This window comes from Protopterus annectens, chromosome 5.part0 (genome assembly GCF_019279795.1).
Source record: "Protopterus annectens isolate FY-2018-M chromosome 5.part0, PAN1.0, whole genome shotgun sequence".
Lineage (NCBI taxonomy): Eukaryota > Metazoa > Chordata > Ceratodontiformes > Protopteridae > Protopterus > Protopterus annectens.
In genome coordinates this window covers 1,778,833,783-1,778,849,839 of record NC_056735.1, presented here as the reverse complement: position 1 = coordinate 1,778,849,839, position 16,057 = coordinate 1,778,833,783, and the positions used below count along the sequence as shown (strand labels likewise).

General features: G+C 37.3%; 1 protein-coding gene across 1 annotated transcript in view; it reads left to right on the top strand.

Annotated features, from left to right (window-relative positions):
• The window catches only part of LCP1 (lymphocyte cytosolic protein 1), a 550,854-nt gene that overhangs the window by 394,897 nt on the left and 139,900 nt on the right, over positions 1-16,057 (top strand). Inside the window, exon 10 of the mRNA XM_044071582.1 lies at positions 15,137-15,232. Within this exon, the coding sequence (XP_043927517.1) occupies positions 15,137-15,232 (96 nt within the window). The remainder of the gene's footprint in view (positions 1-15,136; positions 15,233-16,057) is intronic.

Here is a 16,057-nt window from a genome sequence, read left to right as displayed (position 1 = left end):
GACTCTTGGAGCAATATCCTGGTGAATGTCACTGACATTTAAGGTTGCCATCATTTCTGATTTCCAAAGAGGTGTAATTTTATAAAACAACCCATACCAGTATGCAGTGCAAAGGATTAGAATTCACTTTGTTACCAAATAAAAGCTCACTTTTAAAGCATTTTTGTTGTTTCTGTTTTTTTTTATATCCCTTTGAGGTGTTTCAGATATCAAATAATTGCGTTACATAGCCATTAGAAGAAAATTAGGAAACTTTTTTTGTCCTAAAATGTCAGGACTTTTGCTATGTGCTATGCTTTTTCACGGAACACTGGTAATAACACAGGTGACCCTAGTCAGATGAAAAGGTCATCTATTACGGACAAATTTACTGCAGCAGAGTCATAATTTAGTTAAGTCTAATTTCTTGGGGAAGTTGCTTTGAATTAGTTGCATAATTAATATTGCTGTCTCTGAGTTCAGCATAGATAAAAATTCTAAAAAAATGGGAAAATACATAAGTCTAGAAAGAAAAACTTTTACTGTATAAGCTGTAAGCAATATGGCTCAGCTAGAAAGATAATAAATTATGGAAAATATTAATTTTTAACCTTATTTTCAATAAATGCCTATAACTTTTCCAATATTTAACAGTCTAAGTTCAAATTTTCATAATATTCTCAAAGGACAACTACCACCTGAACAATCCCTGGGATTCAAAGACAAAGGCTGCAGCTCTGAAAACTGCCAATCGGTTTACATGGTGACATAAGTGTGATTCAGAGGCATGTTTTGCTGCAATGAAAAAGACCTCATTATTGACTAATTTACATCAGTCAAAATGGCCCATAATTATTGTCAGTTGTAAATAGCCCTTTTTAGTAGTAATCACCACTGGCGGTCCATCCATCCCATTAGCAGAGAACCACTCCCTCCTGTCACTTTCCCACACAAACATGCACGATCAAGCACAAACACACATACATATACATAAACACACAAATATCTACACACACACACACACACACACACACACACACACACACACACACACACACACACACACACACACGCTTGCATGATACACACACACACACACACACACACACACACACACACACACACACACCTCACTCAGACAAACTCACCCATTCACCCACACAAACACACAACACACACTTCTGATCCATGACCTAACCCACTTACTGTGGTCTTCCAGGTAGTCACACACACGCATATACACACACTGACACACAAATATACAAACACACACACACGCAGTCATCAGGCATCAGTCATATCCCTACAGATTCACACACACATGCACACTCACTGCGACACATATACACACTCGCACCCCTGCCACCACTATATCTCCACAGAACATCTCTACACTCACATGCAACATGGTCTTTCTTGTTATCTATAATGTGGGAATGCAGATTTTTGGCTGTGTTCATTGTGACAGCTGGTAATGCTAATTGACACAGCTGAGCAGTTTCTGTGAATCCTTCAGCAACATAAATTCCTTCTTTCAGGCCTTTCAGTAGAACATGGCTTATAAGCACTAACCACTCCTCTGGCATGCCTCATTTTCATTTAGTGTGGCCTTTGGACTGGCCCATCACAGTGATTCTACTGATTGTATAAATTATTTGGTGAGCCTGTCTCAAAATCAGAAAGGATTACCACAAGGGATTGACCTCCCATGTTCAGGATTACCACTTGCTGTACCCCTTTCTGAATTCCAGGGAATATAATTTTATGTGTTCAACTCTGAGCCAAAATGTGATTTATTAAAATTACTACAAAATGATATCTACAAATGGAAATACATAACTGTATACAACAATTTGACAGAAGGGATACTATAATTACTATCGTGAAAGTTCTTTTTTGCCCATTTTAACACTATTTCAACAAATGCCCATAACTATGGCAAAACTTAATATTTTGTGCTCAGATTTTCAAGATGCAATCTATGAATTACCACTAGCTGAACAATGACATTGAATTTATGTATCACAAATCAATAACGCAATTTACAAAAATGACTACAAAATTACTTTTACAACTAGAATTGTGCAACAGAATATATAACAGTTTGACAAAGTGATCTCTAAAATGACTCCCTGAGAACTGTATACCAAAATTCCACTTTACTAAAAACTTATGACCTTGTTTAACAATCGAAACTAAGATTAGGAAACAAAGCAAAGCACCTTCCAGAAGCTTTGCTCTGACACCCTTTCATATGAAAATATATTAGTTACCCCCATGAGAAAAATGTTTCCGCATACCACAGGCATGAATCTATACTCTTCCTTATAATTGTCATGTCTGCTTTTAAAAGCAGGTAGAGTGTTACTTTGTTTAACATGTGGCAGGAGTTTATTCCAAAGGTACAGGACATGGTAGGTTATGAGTCCCTTGTGACACCCGTGCTCTGGCCCAGCAATCAAGGAGCTTCAATCCTCACCACTAACACCAGTGAGGGGCTTCCATATAGGGGAAGGATAATAAATACACACACAGTAAAGTACAATTTCCCTTAAGAGTTCACAGAGATCACAGGCAGTCTGGGGCTGGTTTCTCCCTTTCTCTCCAGGTCCCCAATAAGACTCCCTACTGGCACAGCCATAGGGTCCAGATCTCAGCCTAGTGGGCAAGCTAAAACCTCCAGCACCCTTTCTGTCCAACTAGTGCTTCTTGTCCCTGCCCAAGTAGCTGACACACACACACTTTGAGATAAGAGTTTATACAACCACAAAGACACTCTTGAGGAAGGCTGGCACAGGTTCTCCAGCTGTGCCCTTTTTCTGCCCAGTCTAAAAGGTAGTACCAGCTACCACCAACAACTAATATCAGCTACTCAAAGGCCCTTCTGAAAGGGTGTCCAATTATTATTGTGCAATATTATTATCCAAATGGTAAGTGTAACTGAACAGTCAAGGCTTATTAGAGTGACTTGGTTCAGTATCACTATATACATGCAATGTACTCTAGAGCTTAAATTAACTCTACATAAAACAGCCACAGTTGAAAGGTTTAAAAATATCTAATAATAAATAATAAAAACACAAGACAATACTTCTTACTACACAGTCCTAGTCAAGAGTGCCGAGATCACAGAGAAATGTTTAAAATAATACTGTAGAAATGTTCTGACATCATAGAAAAAAAACTAGTCTAATCTTCCTATTTCCTAGCTATATCTAAGAGAAAACACAGTTCTAAAATCCTACTTGCATCTAGAGCAAGACAGTGCTGGTGGTGTTGGATGTTCTCAAGACAAATGCTCTGAGCTCTCTGTTTCTCTCTTTTAAATTGATAACACAGAGCTGCTTCACAAGATATCATTCTTCACACTTCTCTGGTGTTCCCCAAGCTAACAGAAACTACATTTACATTCTTTACACCTGGTCAGAAACCAGAGCAATAAAGGACATTTATGCATGCAAATTCTAGCTATTAACTCTGGCCTCAAAACAATAGGCAGAATTCCTTCATCCAGACATATCGGTTCTGAATTTTGACCTCAAAGACAGTCATGAAATGCTTGACTTAGTTTTCTTACAGCAGAGTGCACTGTTGTTACATTTTTGCAGTTCAATATCCAATGCAGTCTTTTCACATTTAAGAGAACAAGCCTGTGGCTTACATTAATATTTATAAATGACAGAATTATCTACAAAATTCTATCTGGCTAGGCTGGCAGCCTTTACCTATTTTCACATCCCTCATGCTAGCAGATGTTTTGGTTTTGCAGTGAAGAATGGAGTCTTTCATGAGTGTCATTTAGATAATTGGTACTATGAAGGTGGAAGAGGTTGTAAAAGGTAGAGGCATTCAGTGCTTGAAAGGCTAAACACCCCTTCAGGGGTCTATATGAGACAGAGTACATGTATAAGGCTTTTAGTCTTTAAGGGGAACTTAGGTTGTGTAGCCCCAAAATTGATTAAGTTGATTAAGGTGCTTTGTTAATAAGAGAGATAGAGAAAGAGAGATCAAAACTGTACAAGACCTAGAGCAGATACCCCTATAGATTAGCTAAGCAGGGTAGAAGGACTTACTAAGCACAACCAAGACATGGTGATAAAAAGGTAGATGGCTATCAAATAAGTAGTCACCTCCCAGATAGTTGTGTCTTTTTTGAGAGGAGCCCCAGTACTGTGGTAAAAGAAAGGGGGAGTAATGTCTTTCCTAAAAATAACTGCATTGTATCTTTTGACACTTGAGAGCCTTTCATGACTAGCATTCCAGAAGCTTTTTTAGTCTAGGCCCTGATGGAGTTTTTGAGAGTAAGAGGGAGATCTGGCAATTGCACGTAGTCTGCAGTCATAAGCAAACTCAGTTTGCCATAGTTCCTTGGCAACAACTTCCAGTGGATTCTGAACAGCAGGGGCCCAAGCCAGAACCCTACATAAACCCACCCATGACACTTATTTTTTTAAAGAAGGTACTCTCTATAATTAGTTAATTAAAATAGGTGGAGAAACTAGTTACAGATGCCGGAAAAAAGTTACAGATGTCGATTAAATAAGTGCAATAAGGCATCTAGGGTGTGCATGGAACAAATATTACTATGCTTCCAGGTATCAGAAGTTACTTGCCATTTGGGGCTAATAACTCTCACTGCCCACGGTTGTGTGTATATCTATGGCAAGCACACATTGCTGACACACACACACACACATACACACACACACACACACACACACACACACACACACACACACTTACATGTATGCACACGTGTGCGTGCATGTATGTGTGTGTGTGTGTGTGTGTGTGTGTGTATATATATATATATATATATATATATATATATATATATATATATATAGTATTACCAAAAACTGAAATAATGAAAATAACAAAATCAGAAGATTGTCTTGTTTCTTTATTGGTGGTAAGGCTTGGTTATGGACATGATTATACTGGGTACAGCATGGCCAAGATTTTTGACTTGTATATCATCGTATAGAAAGACATGCGCCTGGAATGTTTCTCCCCAGGCCTCTGCTGAAAATTGGTTACTTTCCAAGTCGGACTTTCCCAGTAAACAAATGTTAAATAAATAAATAAGTAACTAAATCTTGCAAAATGTAATCCCACTTCAATTGCAACCCTCTGACTCAGTCACAGATAGGGTACGTTTTGGGGTAAAAGTTTAGTTTTACTAATTTTACAAATGAAAATGACGTTTAACATAAGATGCACTTGCACTTTAAACCAGTATTGGTTTAATTGATTAAATGAATGTGTTAATTGTTTTTATATTTAATGAACAAGCTAATGCTGTAACATAGAGGTCTGAAGAAGCGTCTTTTAGACGTGAAAGCGCTTACCACTGTTCACATCAATAAAGAAATTGCTGTTTTTACGAATCGTTTGATGTTTATATCAGTTGGACATCATTTTGGCAAGATATATGGCAAGCTACATGTTGCACTCTTGAAAAATTCTTGTTGTTTGAGTGTAGACTGAGCTAGACTAGAGAACAGCATGTACTTCTTTGCTGATGGCATAAAGGTAGAAGCAGCAGTGGAAGATGGAAATAGTCAAGTCAGGGATTTGGAAAGGCTGAACAAGTGGGCATAAATCTGGCAATTGACAGGCAAGTATAAACAAATTCAAAATAGTTAGAAAGCAACAACCCTGGCGTGAAATATTACCTGAAGGAAGTGGAACTGATGATAACAAGGCAAGAAATGGATCTGTGAGTGCTAATCACACTCAGAGTGAACTGCAAGAAGGAGAGTGAGTGGGAAGTGTCAACATTAAACAGAAAGTTGGGGTTTATCCTCTGAGCTTAAGGTTCCAGTAGCATAGAGGTGATACTTCAACTCTACAGAACCTTAAGTGTCGTAGGCAGTTTCAGAAGCTCTGCAAGGAAAAAGATACCATGCTACTGAAAGGAATCCAGAAGAATGTTATGAGAAACATCCGTGGGATGGAGGGGAAGGAATTTGGTCAGAGACTAGTGAAACCAGAGCTCTTCTCACCTGATACTTAAAAACACGACATGAAATTGGTACACAGGGTCAGATCAAGATGATTTAAAGGGGTCACTCGGAGCAAGAAGGTAGAAAGGGAAGGACAGGATACAGACAGAAGATTGTAGATACTATCTCTGAAAGTATTTTTTTACAAAGAGAGGGAGAGAGTTAAGGATCCATGGAATAGACTACCGAATGAGTGGTGGAGAAGTATTCTACAGAGATATTCAGGGGGATATGGGATAAGTAGGTAGAAAAAGAAAAATGGAAGGTATGGAGAGGAGGTAGAATGTTAAATGCAGTTAAAAGCCAGACTGCGTGATATGAAGGGATAAATCCCTGCCTATGACCCAGATTATCCAAGTTTGTCCAGCGGTTTGGATGCTAAAACAACAAGGCAGAGGAGGGTAGGAAGTTGCAGCAAACACAGTCTTGTCTACCCTGAGGGAGGGACTGGTGGTCAATAGCTGTTTCATCATTTGCAAGTGGAGCCTTACTGGCAAAGTAACCATAACTACCGATGTGGGCTTAGCCTAGCAAGGTAGTGATGGCAGCCTTCATTAAAGTAGCCATAACTACCGATGTGGGCTTAGTCTAGCACGCTAGATAAATGAAATAAGTATAGGTGAGATGGGAGATAAACAGAAGGACTGATACTAAAAGGGTCAGGAATAAGGTATATAATTTGTTTTGTATATTTTCAACCCCTCTATATAAAAGTCATCTTTCATCTCAAAACAGAGGCAAGAAGTAATGGGAAAATCCTGTTGACATCCTTAGTGATGTTTTATCTTGCTGTGCTTAAGGTATTATCTTCCCACTCTATTTCTTTTAAAGTTAATGTGATTTACGTATCTGTAAATTCCACCTGCCTCAAGGTAGAAGTTGTAACCCCCCCCCCCCACAGAATATTAGAATATTGGCATTGCAACTTCTTCTTTATCTTCCTCTGTAAAGGGTTGCTCTAAACAAAAGTTGCCCTCTGCTGTATTACTGTCAGTACAGACTTAAACACTCTCTTCTGCTTTAGGTTAGAGGTTATTCTCCCTTTACCTCAGTGTGCATTTCAAGATACCTTCTTTTCCTTCACTGTGTTACTCCCTCAGTACCATAGAGATGTCAGAACAAATTTTTTGCCATTTTTGCTTTTTTCCTTAACTTACAGATTTGTGTTTCTTAGAGTCTGCTTGCACTTGCATTATTTACTTTACCCCCCAAAAAATAGACTCAAAACATTGCATTCTGCTGCTTATATCACTTTTTGTAATGTCGATGTCCTGTGTGTCCAAGTGCCTTTCTTTCTATTTTCTGTTTTATTCCTCTCTGTTTTTGTGGTAACACTTAGTGTAAATGTTTGTGTATGCTTTTGTCTTGAACTGACGTTTACTTGATAGTTTTTTATAGTTCATCTTCAGTTCCTAAGCAGACATCTCTTACAGATTTGGGTTTCTTTTGTTCTATCATTGAGACAGTCTTCTGATAATAGACAGGACCCTTGGTACATTATAAGCATAGCTAAATTCCAGCCCATTTTGCAGGTTCTAGTCCAACCGCCTTCTTCTGGTTGTGATTCTGAATGTCTACATGACTGCAGTGTCTTAATTAACCCATTCTTATTCTGAATATATGTATCAAGCAGTTGTTCTACCTCTTTCTTATTAAGCATATCTGTCTGCCACACTATGTCTGTGGATTCTACTTCCTTCTATATTTTCCAGTGGGGAAATATTTTTCCTAATATTACATCATGAATTAAATGAGGGGCTAAGGCCACAGGATGTAGCCGAACTGTTTGAATTTCTACATGTGTAAGGGTGTTCTGTTTTCTGTTACCATGAATGCAAATTACCTCCACTTTTAACTTGTTACTGATCTTTAACTTATATAGCACAACAGAAATTATTGTTCCACAATATAGCAACATACTTCACTAGAATGGGTTTACACAATGGTATAGCACTGACTCACTTTTACTTGATTTTGAAAAACTTCAGTAAAAGCATGTATTTCAGTTTTCACGTCTGTCAGTATCATTCTGTTTAGTGTTAGGAGCACAGAGCTTAACAACATGCACCCCTCCCCATGATTGTAACAAGTCAACACATTATTGGCTGCTTTTTTGTTTCACAGAAGAGGTACATTTCTCACTGCGGTTTTAACCTTAGAAGCAGACGGTCCATTTTTAGGCATAACGTCATCATTCTATTAAAATTGTTAGTCTGTCAGATTTCTAGATCACTTTACAGTATCCATTTTCTTTTATTAATAGACAAAGCTCTTTCAAACCTGTCAACTGCCATAATTTGTAACATTTTTTTCAATACTGCTACTATCAGGCTAAGCCAAAGCTTTAAAATACAGATTAAATCATGCATATGTGCTCTATTCTGTTCTATCTGCATTAAAAGTCCAGTTATAAAATGTTATTATTTGTTTCTCAGGGGGTTATACCAGTCCTGACCAGAAGTTCATTCTTAAGTTTATCATAGTCCATATAACTCATTCTTTCCATGTCCATGTACATTTTCAGTGCCTTTCCTGAAAACTAGAATGGTAGAAATTTTGCCGAGTCTGCTTGATTCTATTTCTCTGAGGTGGAGTAGTTCTCACATACCACCAAACAGGAATCCAGGTCATCATCACTGGTTAGTTTCAAGGGCTTTTTGAAGGAGGCAATAGAAGTTCTAGCTGGGATGTTGGGGGAAGGTTTTTCCAATGTTTGGCAATACCTGCAGAATTATTGGCTTTAGTCACATTTAGCAGGATTTTTTGATTGGATCGTAAGACTCTAGTTTTGGTGCTTGGATGTAGTATGTTTTGTAGAGCAGGGTTTTTTTTCAGGAAAGTGAGTAAGCTTGTGGGTTAGAATAAGTTGACTGTAAAGAATGAGGTGGGAAGTCCCAGCCAGCTGAGTGTTTTGAGGGGAGTGCAGTGATGTGATCTGTAAGGGGCATTGGTTACAAATTTGGCAATTTTATTATAACATGCTTGTCTCGTGGAAAGGTCAGATTTTCTGAGATTAGTGAAGACTGGTGAGGCATACAAAAGAGTAGAGATGAGATGGGTGCATGCAGGGGTGTAGCTAGGATTTTCAAATTTGTACTCACAGCTCTCAAACTGCTACCCCCCCCCCCAGCACAGCTACGGCCATTCTCGTAATTCACGGTTCGCTCTTTTAGTGTCGATGAAGAGGCATTCGCTGTAATGCCTCTTCAGTAATATAATATAAATTCACTCAAACTCGGTTCCTTGAATTGAAAATTAACCTGAAATGTCAGTTCTTTGAAAAATGCAGCATGGTAGTTGGGGTAGAGAATTTATGCTTTTGTTTTCTGTAACTAAGGTACAGGTTTTGAGCTTGAGTAAATTACTAACCACCTGCTACCCCTAACTAGAATGTTTCATTCACACACACACCCCTACCTACCTCTTAGTGCAAGAAATATGGACAAAGCCTAAAATAAACAGGGACAAATATTAAATAATACTCTCGTGAACTTAGAAAGTTGCAAGAATAACAGGATTTGTGCTAGTATGAATTTTTCTAATGGACATGAAGTCTGAAACTCAAATGTCTGTCATTATTTAGCAACTTCAGCCTTCAATGATTTTCTAGAAAAATCACAAAATTTATGAGGAACAGACAAAAAATATGGGGCAAAAATCTGGACATTCTGCAAAATTTGGACAGTTGAGAGGTATGCTACCTACCTACCACACACACACACGCACACACACACACACACACACACACACACACACACACACACACCTCTCAACCTCTTAGAGCAACAAACTCATAAATAAAACTGAGGCAAAGGCCCAAAAATAAGGACTTTTTTAAATATTGCTCTTATAAACTTAGAAAGATAATAGAATAGTAGTAGGTCTTGCATTAGTACGAATTTTCTGAAAGGTATGAAATCTGAAACTCAAATGTCTGCCATTATTTTCTAACTTCAGTCTTTAACAATTTGCCACTAATTTACCAGAAAACCACAATTTTATGAAAAATGGACCAAAAATGTGATGCAAAAGTATAAAATTGCCAGACAATACAGTTGGGAACCTGTCAAAGAAGGGACACCATTTTAATATGAGCACAGTTAACTTAGAGCAGCTGACAAAATTAGAGAATCTACATGCATTTCTGAAATAAAAGTAATGTATAACTCTGATCATTACAGTTATTTATAAAAGTAAAGTAAACCCTCCACGTTTTCTTCCAAAATTGCTATTTTGCAGAGAGATTATTAGGGGGAGAGCAACATTTTGAGCCAAAATTGGGGACATTTGAGAAGTTTGGATATTCCTAATTCTATAAAGCGATTTATTTGCACATACCTCTCAACCTCTTAATGCAGGAAATCTGGACAAGACCAAATATATTGGGGGAACATACAAACAGCACTAAAAATTGACCTTGTATAAACTTAAGATAGTTGCTAGAATATCAGGTCTTGCTTTAGCATGCATTTTTCTGAAGATTATGACGTCTGAAACTTAACATCGGTCATTATTTAATGACTTCATTCCTAAATGATTTGTCAGAAAAAGTTTTATTTTGCATTTTACAGCACTAACACCAATAAATATCTGCTAAACAAAGCAATGCAGTCTCACAATGAAACTAGACTTAGCATTAAAACTTCTATGCCCTTGAAACTCACATTCATTGAAACAGCATTGAAACCCACATTCTAAGAAAATACATTTTGCCAGTGGCAGATAAAGATTAACTTTGGGCTGTTTTCAAATCATAGGCCCCTTGCACATGAAACATACACATGCTCTTTGATACACCTTCCATCATTAAAGTCTAAAACTTCTACAGTCCACCAGTATCAGTAAATATGCATAATCTCTGAACTAGTAAAAGCCATCTACATAATTCCACATTAGAGAAATCTGTAACTAATGAAGAGGCTGCTGCTAGCAAACAACTTTATATTTCATGGTTTCATCTACAAATAATGTGCCTGTTGCCCTTGAGGAATAAATTGCCTATGTTGCATTAAAAACAATGATACGCTAGTAATATTGCAATAGGGAATGGATGGCAAACTGATAACAGGTTCATAGTTATTACTAGATATCTTCGCCAAAACAGACTACAGCATCCACCCCCCTTTACAACACAGTACAGTATCAGCAATGCATCTACCTACTGTGGGAGAAGAACCCACAGCCTTCTGCATCAAAAGCAAGTACACTGCCTGTTGTGCTATCAACAGTACAAGCAGACTCTGCATAAGCAGCACAAGTTCCCCTGCAGCTCTCAGCTCCTTGTAAAATGTTGACACTCAGTTGTATCTCTGAACTTTGCAGCACAAGAAATCTGGAAAAAGCCAACATTTATTGGGGGGGGGGGACAAAAGCCCAAAAAACAGGGACACATTTTAAACATTGCTTGTATAATTTTGAAAAGTTGCTAGAATAAAATGCCGTGTTATTACCATGCATGTCTTGAACCCAGAACCATATGCACTATAGTCAGTACAACATACCACTATGCTAAATCAGCAGTTTGAAAAATAGGAAGACACACTTAATGGCTATCATTTAGATAGCTCTCAACCTCTTAGCACAAAAAACCTGGACAAACAAAGCCAATAATGATGGAATACAAATTCAGTTCTCACTTCACACCTTAGCACAAAAAACCTGGACAAACATCAAAAACAATAATGGGAGAAATGCAACTTCAGTTCTCACCATAGCTCACAACCATTAGAAAAGCAAATCTGAACAAAGTTCAGAAATGGTGATGGTTAGGGACTTTAGGCTGTTCTTACCCTGAAGCAAAGGTACAGGGTTTGAGCCTGAACACCTATAGCTAGCAGGTGTAGTATGTGGGGGGCATTCACACACACACACACACACACACACACACACACACACACACACACACACACACACACACAGAAAATCCATTTACCCTTGCTTGCCTTCCAGTTTCCTGCTTTGCTTGCCTTCCAAAGGAGCCAACACCCTTTAAATACATTATGTTTTTTTTTCAAAAAAGCTACCCCCCCTTCTACAAAAGTTGTACTGAAATCAGTACAGTGTGTATGCCTCCCGACGTCCCTGGGTGCATGCAATAGTGGGTCTAGTGGAAGAAGTTAGGAATTGTTTGTTTCTGTATGGCATGAGAAGTTTTTTGTGTACTTTCTTTGTGGTATTTGATATGTGTATGTCAAATTCCATGCTGCTGTCGATTACAGGACCTAGCAGTTTGGTTTGATTGACAGGTGATATGACTGTGTTATTACTAGAGATGATGCTAAATGTAATGTGGTGAGTAGAATGTTGTGTGGGAGGAGATAAGAAGCTGAATTGTGTTGGGATTTAATATGAGTTGTGATTCAGAGAGCCATCTTTCAACAGATAGAAAGGAAGATTGTGTTTGTTGCAGTAGTGCCTGTGGAGAGGAGGAAGCACAGATTAGCGATGAGACATCTGCATATTGGATCACAGAAGCTTGAAGTGTGGCAGTATGAAAGTTATTGATGAATGGAAGAATGGAAAAAATACGTCCAAATACAACAAAACAAATAATACGTCCAAATAAACCTTATATGTTCTTTTGCCCTATCTTCTATTTTCACAAGTTAAAAGAAAACCAGTCATAGCTCACTTGAGTCTGCAAACCCAAAGAAAACCCAAGTTCCATATGTTAATTTTTGTCTAAAATTCATAGTCCATACATTCCCTCCAGGATACAGGCTGCTTTAAAAACAAAAGTCCAAGGCTGCAGGCCTCTCTCAGGCCCAGCTTTCTGCTTTGTAAGCAAGTACATCCTCAACCAATGAATTGTCATGTTTCTAAGAAAATAAGGCCCTCATACCCCCTGAACCTCCATTACTTCATTATTCTGCAAGTTCACTGCAACTTTGAGAAAGAGCAATAGATTTAAAACAAATTAACATATCAGATGCATCTTGTCTGGGAAACCACTTTCTCTGAAAAAAAGCAGTATCAATGATATTAGATACATAATTACAATAGGTAGCAAACATTCAAACATTAGTATAAAAAAAAAAAGATGAGTACCAAAGCTTAAACATATAGGAAATGAACAAATAAGCAATTGCACATAAAGGGAAACCATTGCTATCTGTTAGGCACTACAGGACTGAAAATTCTTATTGTGGGGAGCCCATTTATTGATAGGCAAAATTCCAATATAATAAAGTAATGTATTCTTAAATGAGAGGGGCTCACTTACTAGAGATAGCATACAAAGTTCATTGTAAAAAAGATCTAGGACTCATATTTGACAATAACCATTCAGAAAACAGCTTAGTTATGTCAAAAGCATTAAAAAAATTAAACTAATTTCTTAAAAATATAGTGTCATCAAAACTACATATCACACAACAATACAAACATATTTGCAGCACTTGTTTTAATTAGCAGCACTCCCCAAACTCCAGATACTGCATATAACACCACTTTTGTCTGGCCCTAATACTAACAATGCAGAATTAGCAAAATCCTAAATGGAACCAAAGCCAACACCCAAATCCACCACTAAAGTGAAGGGCTTCTGCAAGGGGGGCAATGACAGCATTCAACCCAATGTCATTTCAGAATATCATTCTACCAAATGCATTTTATTTACTGTACCATTCACAATAGATGTCTCATTTAATATAGAGTTCTGTCAAATAAAATTTGATCAAATATACTCACTTGAACTGCTTTCAGCCAATATGATTGCAAATCTTGGTGAGAGTAAAAAAAAATTATGCAGGTTTGCAGTAGTCTTATTTTGGGAATGAACCTCATAAATGATATTAACAGAATGGAGGTGTTCCAGTGGAGAATAACAAGAACTGACAATCTGCTGGACTAATGACAGAAAAAAGTGGGGTTCAGGAAAATATATATGATCTATGCTTGGGGGATTAAAAATATGAACAAAGAAAATTAGGGAAACAGGAGCAGTATAACAGAAATTATAATGTACAGCACCTTAGAGGGGTTACAAATATCAAGATGAATCTGAAACTTGAAATATTGGGGAGCAGGAGAAGTCAAAGGTCACATAAAGAACTTCTTTATAACAGTGGATACAAGTGAAATATAAGTCAAGTATACCATTGAGTGTTGAATGCCAGCCTGTATTAAACTGCATCATTCAACATCAACTAACAGCTGGGATAAATGTTACTGACTGCAATTAAATTGCTGGGAGGTACACCCTGTACCTTAAAAGTACCTTAAAAGCTAGAGTAAAATTCTACAGAGTTGACGTACTTGTATGATCCTTACGTGTGCTCTTCATTTATGTTTCAGTGTAAATGTTCAATCTATATAGATGAATGCAGTAAGAATATCTGATTGATTTGGATTCCATTAGAAATTATATTAGACCACATAATATGCTGATTTTACTACAAGATGCTCAACTTGGATGAACTACTTTACTGTAGCTTGAAAAACTATATACTGTTTACTTAATTTATTTCCTTCTTAACTCTGTCTTTGTGATCCTGACCCTTTTCTTTTTGTTTCTTTCCCTTTTCTTTGGATTCTTGTACTTTTCTACTGCTTGCATTTCCCTAACTATGCTAGCGGAATGAGTTTTTCAACATACTAAAGGTATTGCTGTGTCTTTATATTTTGTTATTTCACCTTTTTGCAGAACAATATATTGTCTACTTCTCATAATGATATTGGTTTGTACTTTAGTTCTTTTGATTTGTATTATTATTTGCAAATTTGGATGGGAATGAACACTACACTGAACAGTAGCAAATTGTGTTCAAGCTTGCCCTGAGGTTTTGACCACATTGACACTAAGCAAAATATTACATTATTGCGGTAAGTGCACATCATTTCCCTAGCTCCTAAATAGTGACCTAAATAAAGTATAGAGGATGGGCTTTGGTTTAGCAATGGTCCAATAAAAACATTTCAGTATTGTAGCACAGCATTGCCAGTAGAGAAATATCAGAGTATATTTCTAAAATAAATTAACTCCCAATTATTTCCAGTCCAATAGGCTTAGAGATATGTGTATACCACCAAAAGTACTAAAATGAAAACAATAAATTATTGTATGCAAAACTCGAAAATGCTTTAATTTTTTTTTATTATCATTTTTGCAGATGAATGTGGTTAGTTAACCTTGTTGTAATATTTTTCAGGATTCAAAGGCGTACTACAGTTTGCTCAATGAAGTTGCACCCAAGGGAGATGAAGAAGGAATTCCTGCCATTCAAGTGGACATGTCTGGACTAAGGGTAAATGTTCCTGTTCCTAACTCTAATTGTTATGTACACTGAATGATTTCTGTACATGCTGAGACCTTCTTGTTTGAAATTTGTTAACATATTTAATGCAAAAAACTGAGCAATGCATTTATGAGCATTATGCATTAAGAGTTTTGCTGCTTTTCCTTGGTCTATATTATGAGATCGAAAAGACTGGAGAGCGAACGGCTTAAACATCGAAAATGCTGCACCTCGAAGTTGCTGTTGTGGGGTGGGTGCCCCCCACACCCCCACTAATTACATATGCCAACTCTGAAATCGCACTACAGTGAGGAAATTTTCTGATCTACACCGTACTGTGATCTCACAAAAAAACACATCGATGAATGGCATTTCCGATGTTAAAGACGTTCGCTATTCAGCCTGTTCAATTTTGTGATAGGAACCCACTTTTCCTAGCATACATTCACACAGATTTGCAGTCAAATACTATAGAAAATCTAAAAAAAAAATCTGGTGGGTCTCAATGTGCACATAGCTTTATGTAAATGGGTATGTTAGTTACTGGAAATCAGTAAATGACATGTTAGCATGCTACTCTTAGCTGTGGTTGTACCAGTCTGCAGGTTTATGATAGTCAGGAATATAGTCAGTCATTGCCTGATTTTGAACAGGCCACTGTTGTAATAATATACATAACACCACATCATAGCTTGTTGGTGTCGTCATCTGATCACCAGGAAGTCAGTCTCAGTTCCTCATAGCAAAACATATAGAGTTCACACTGAGCTCTTCCTGATGCTGGCATAATGTGTGTAGCATATTACTGAAGGATCATAAACTGTTACATCTATG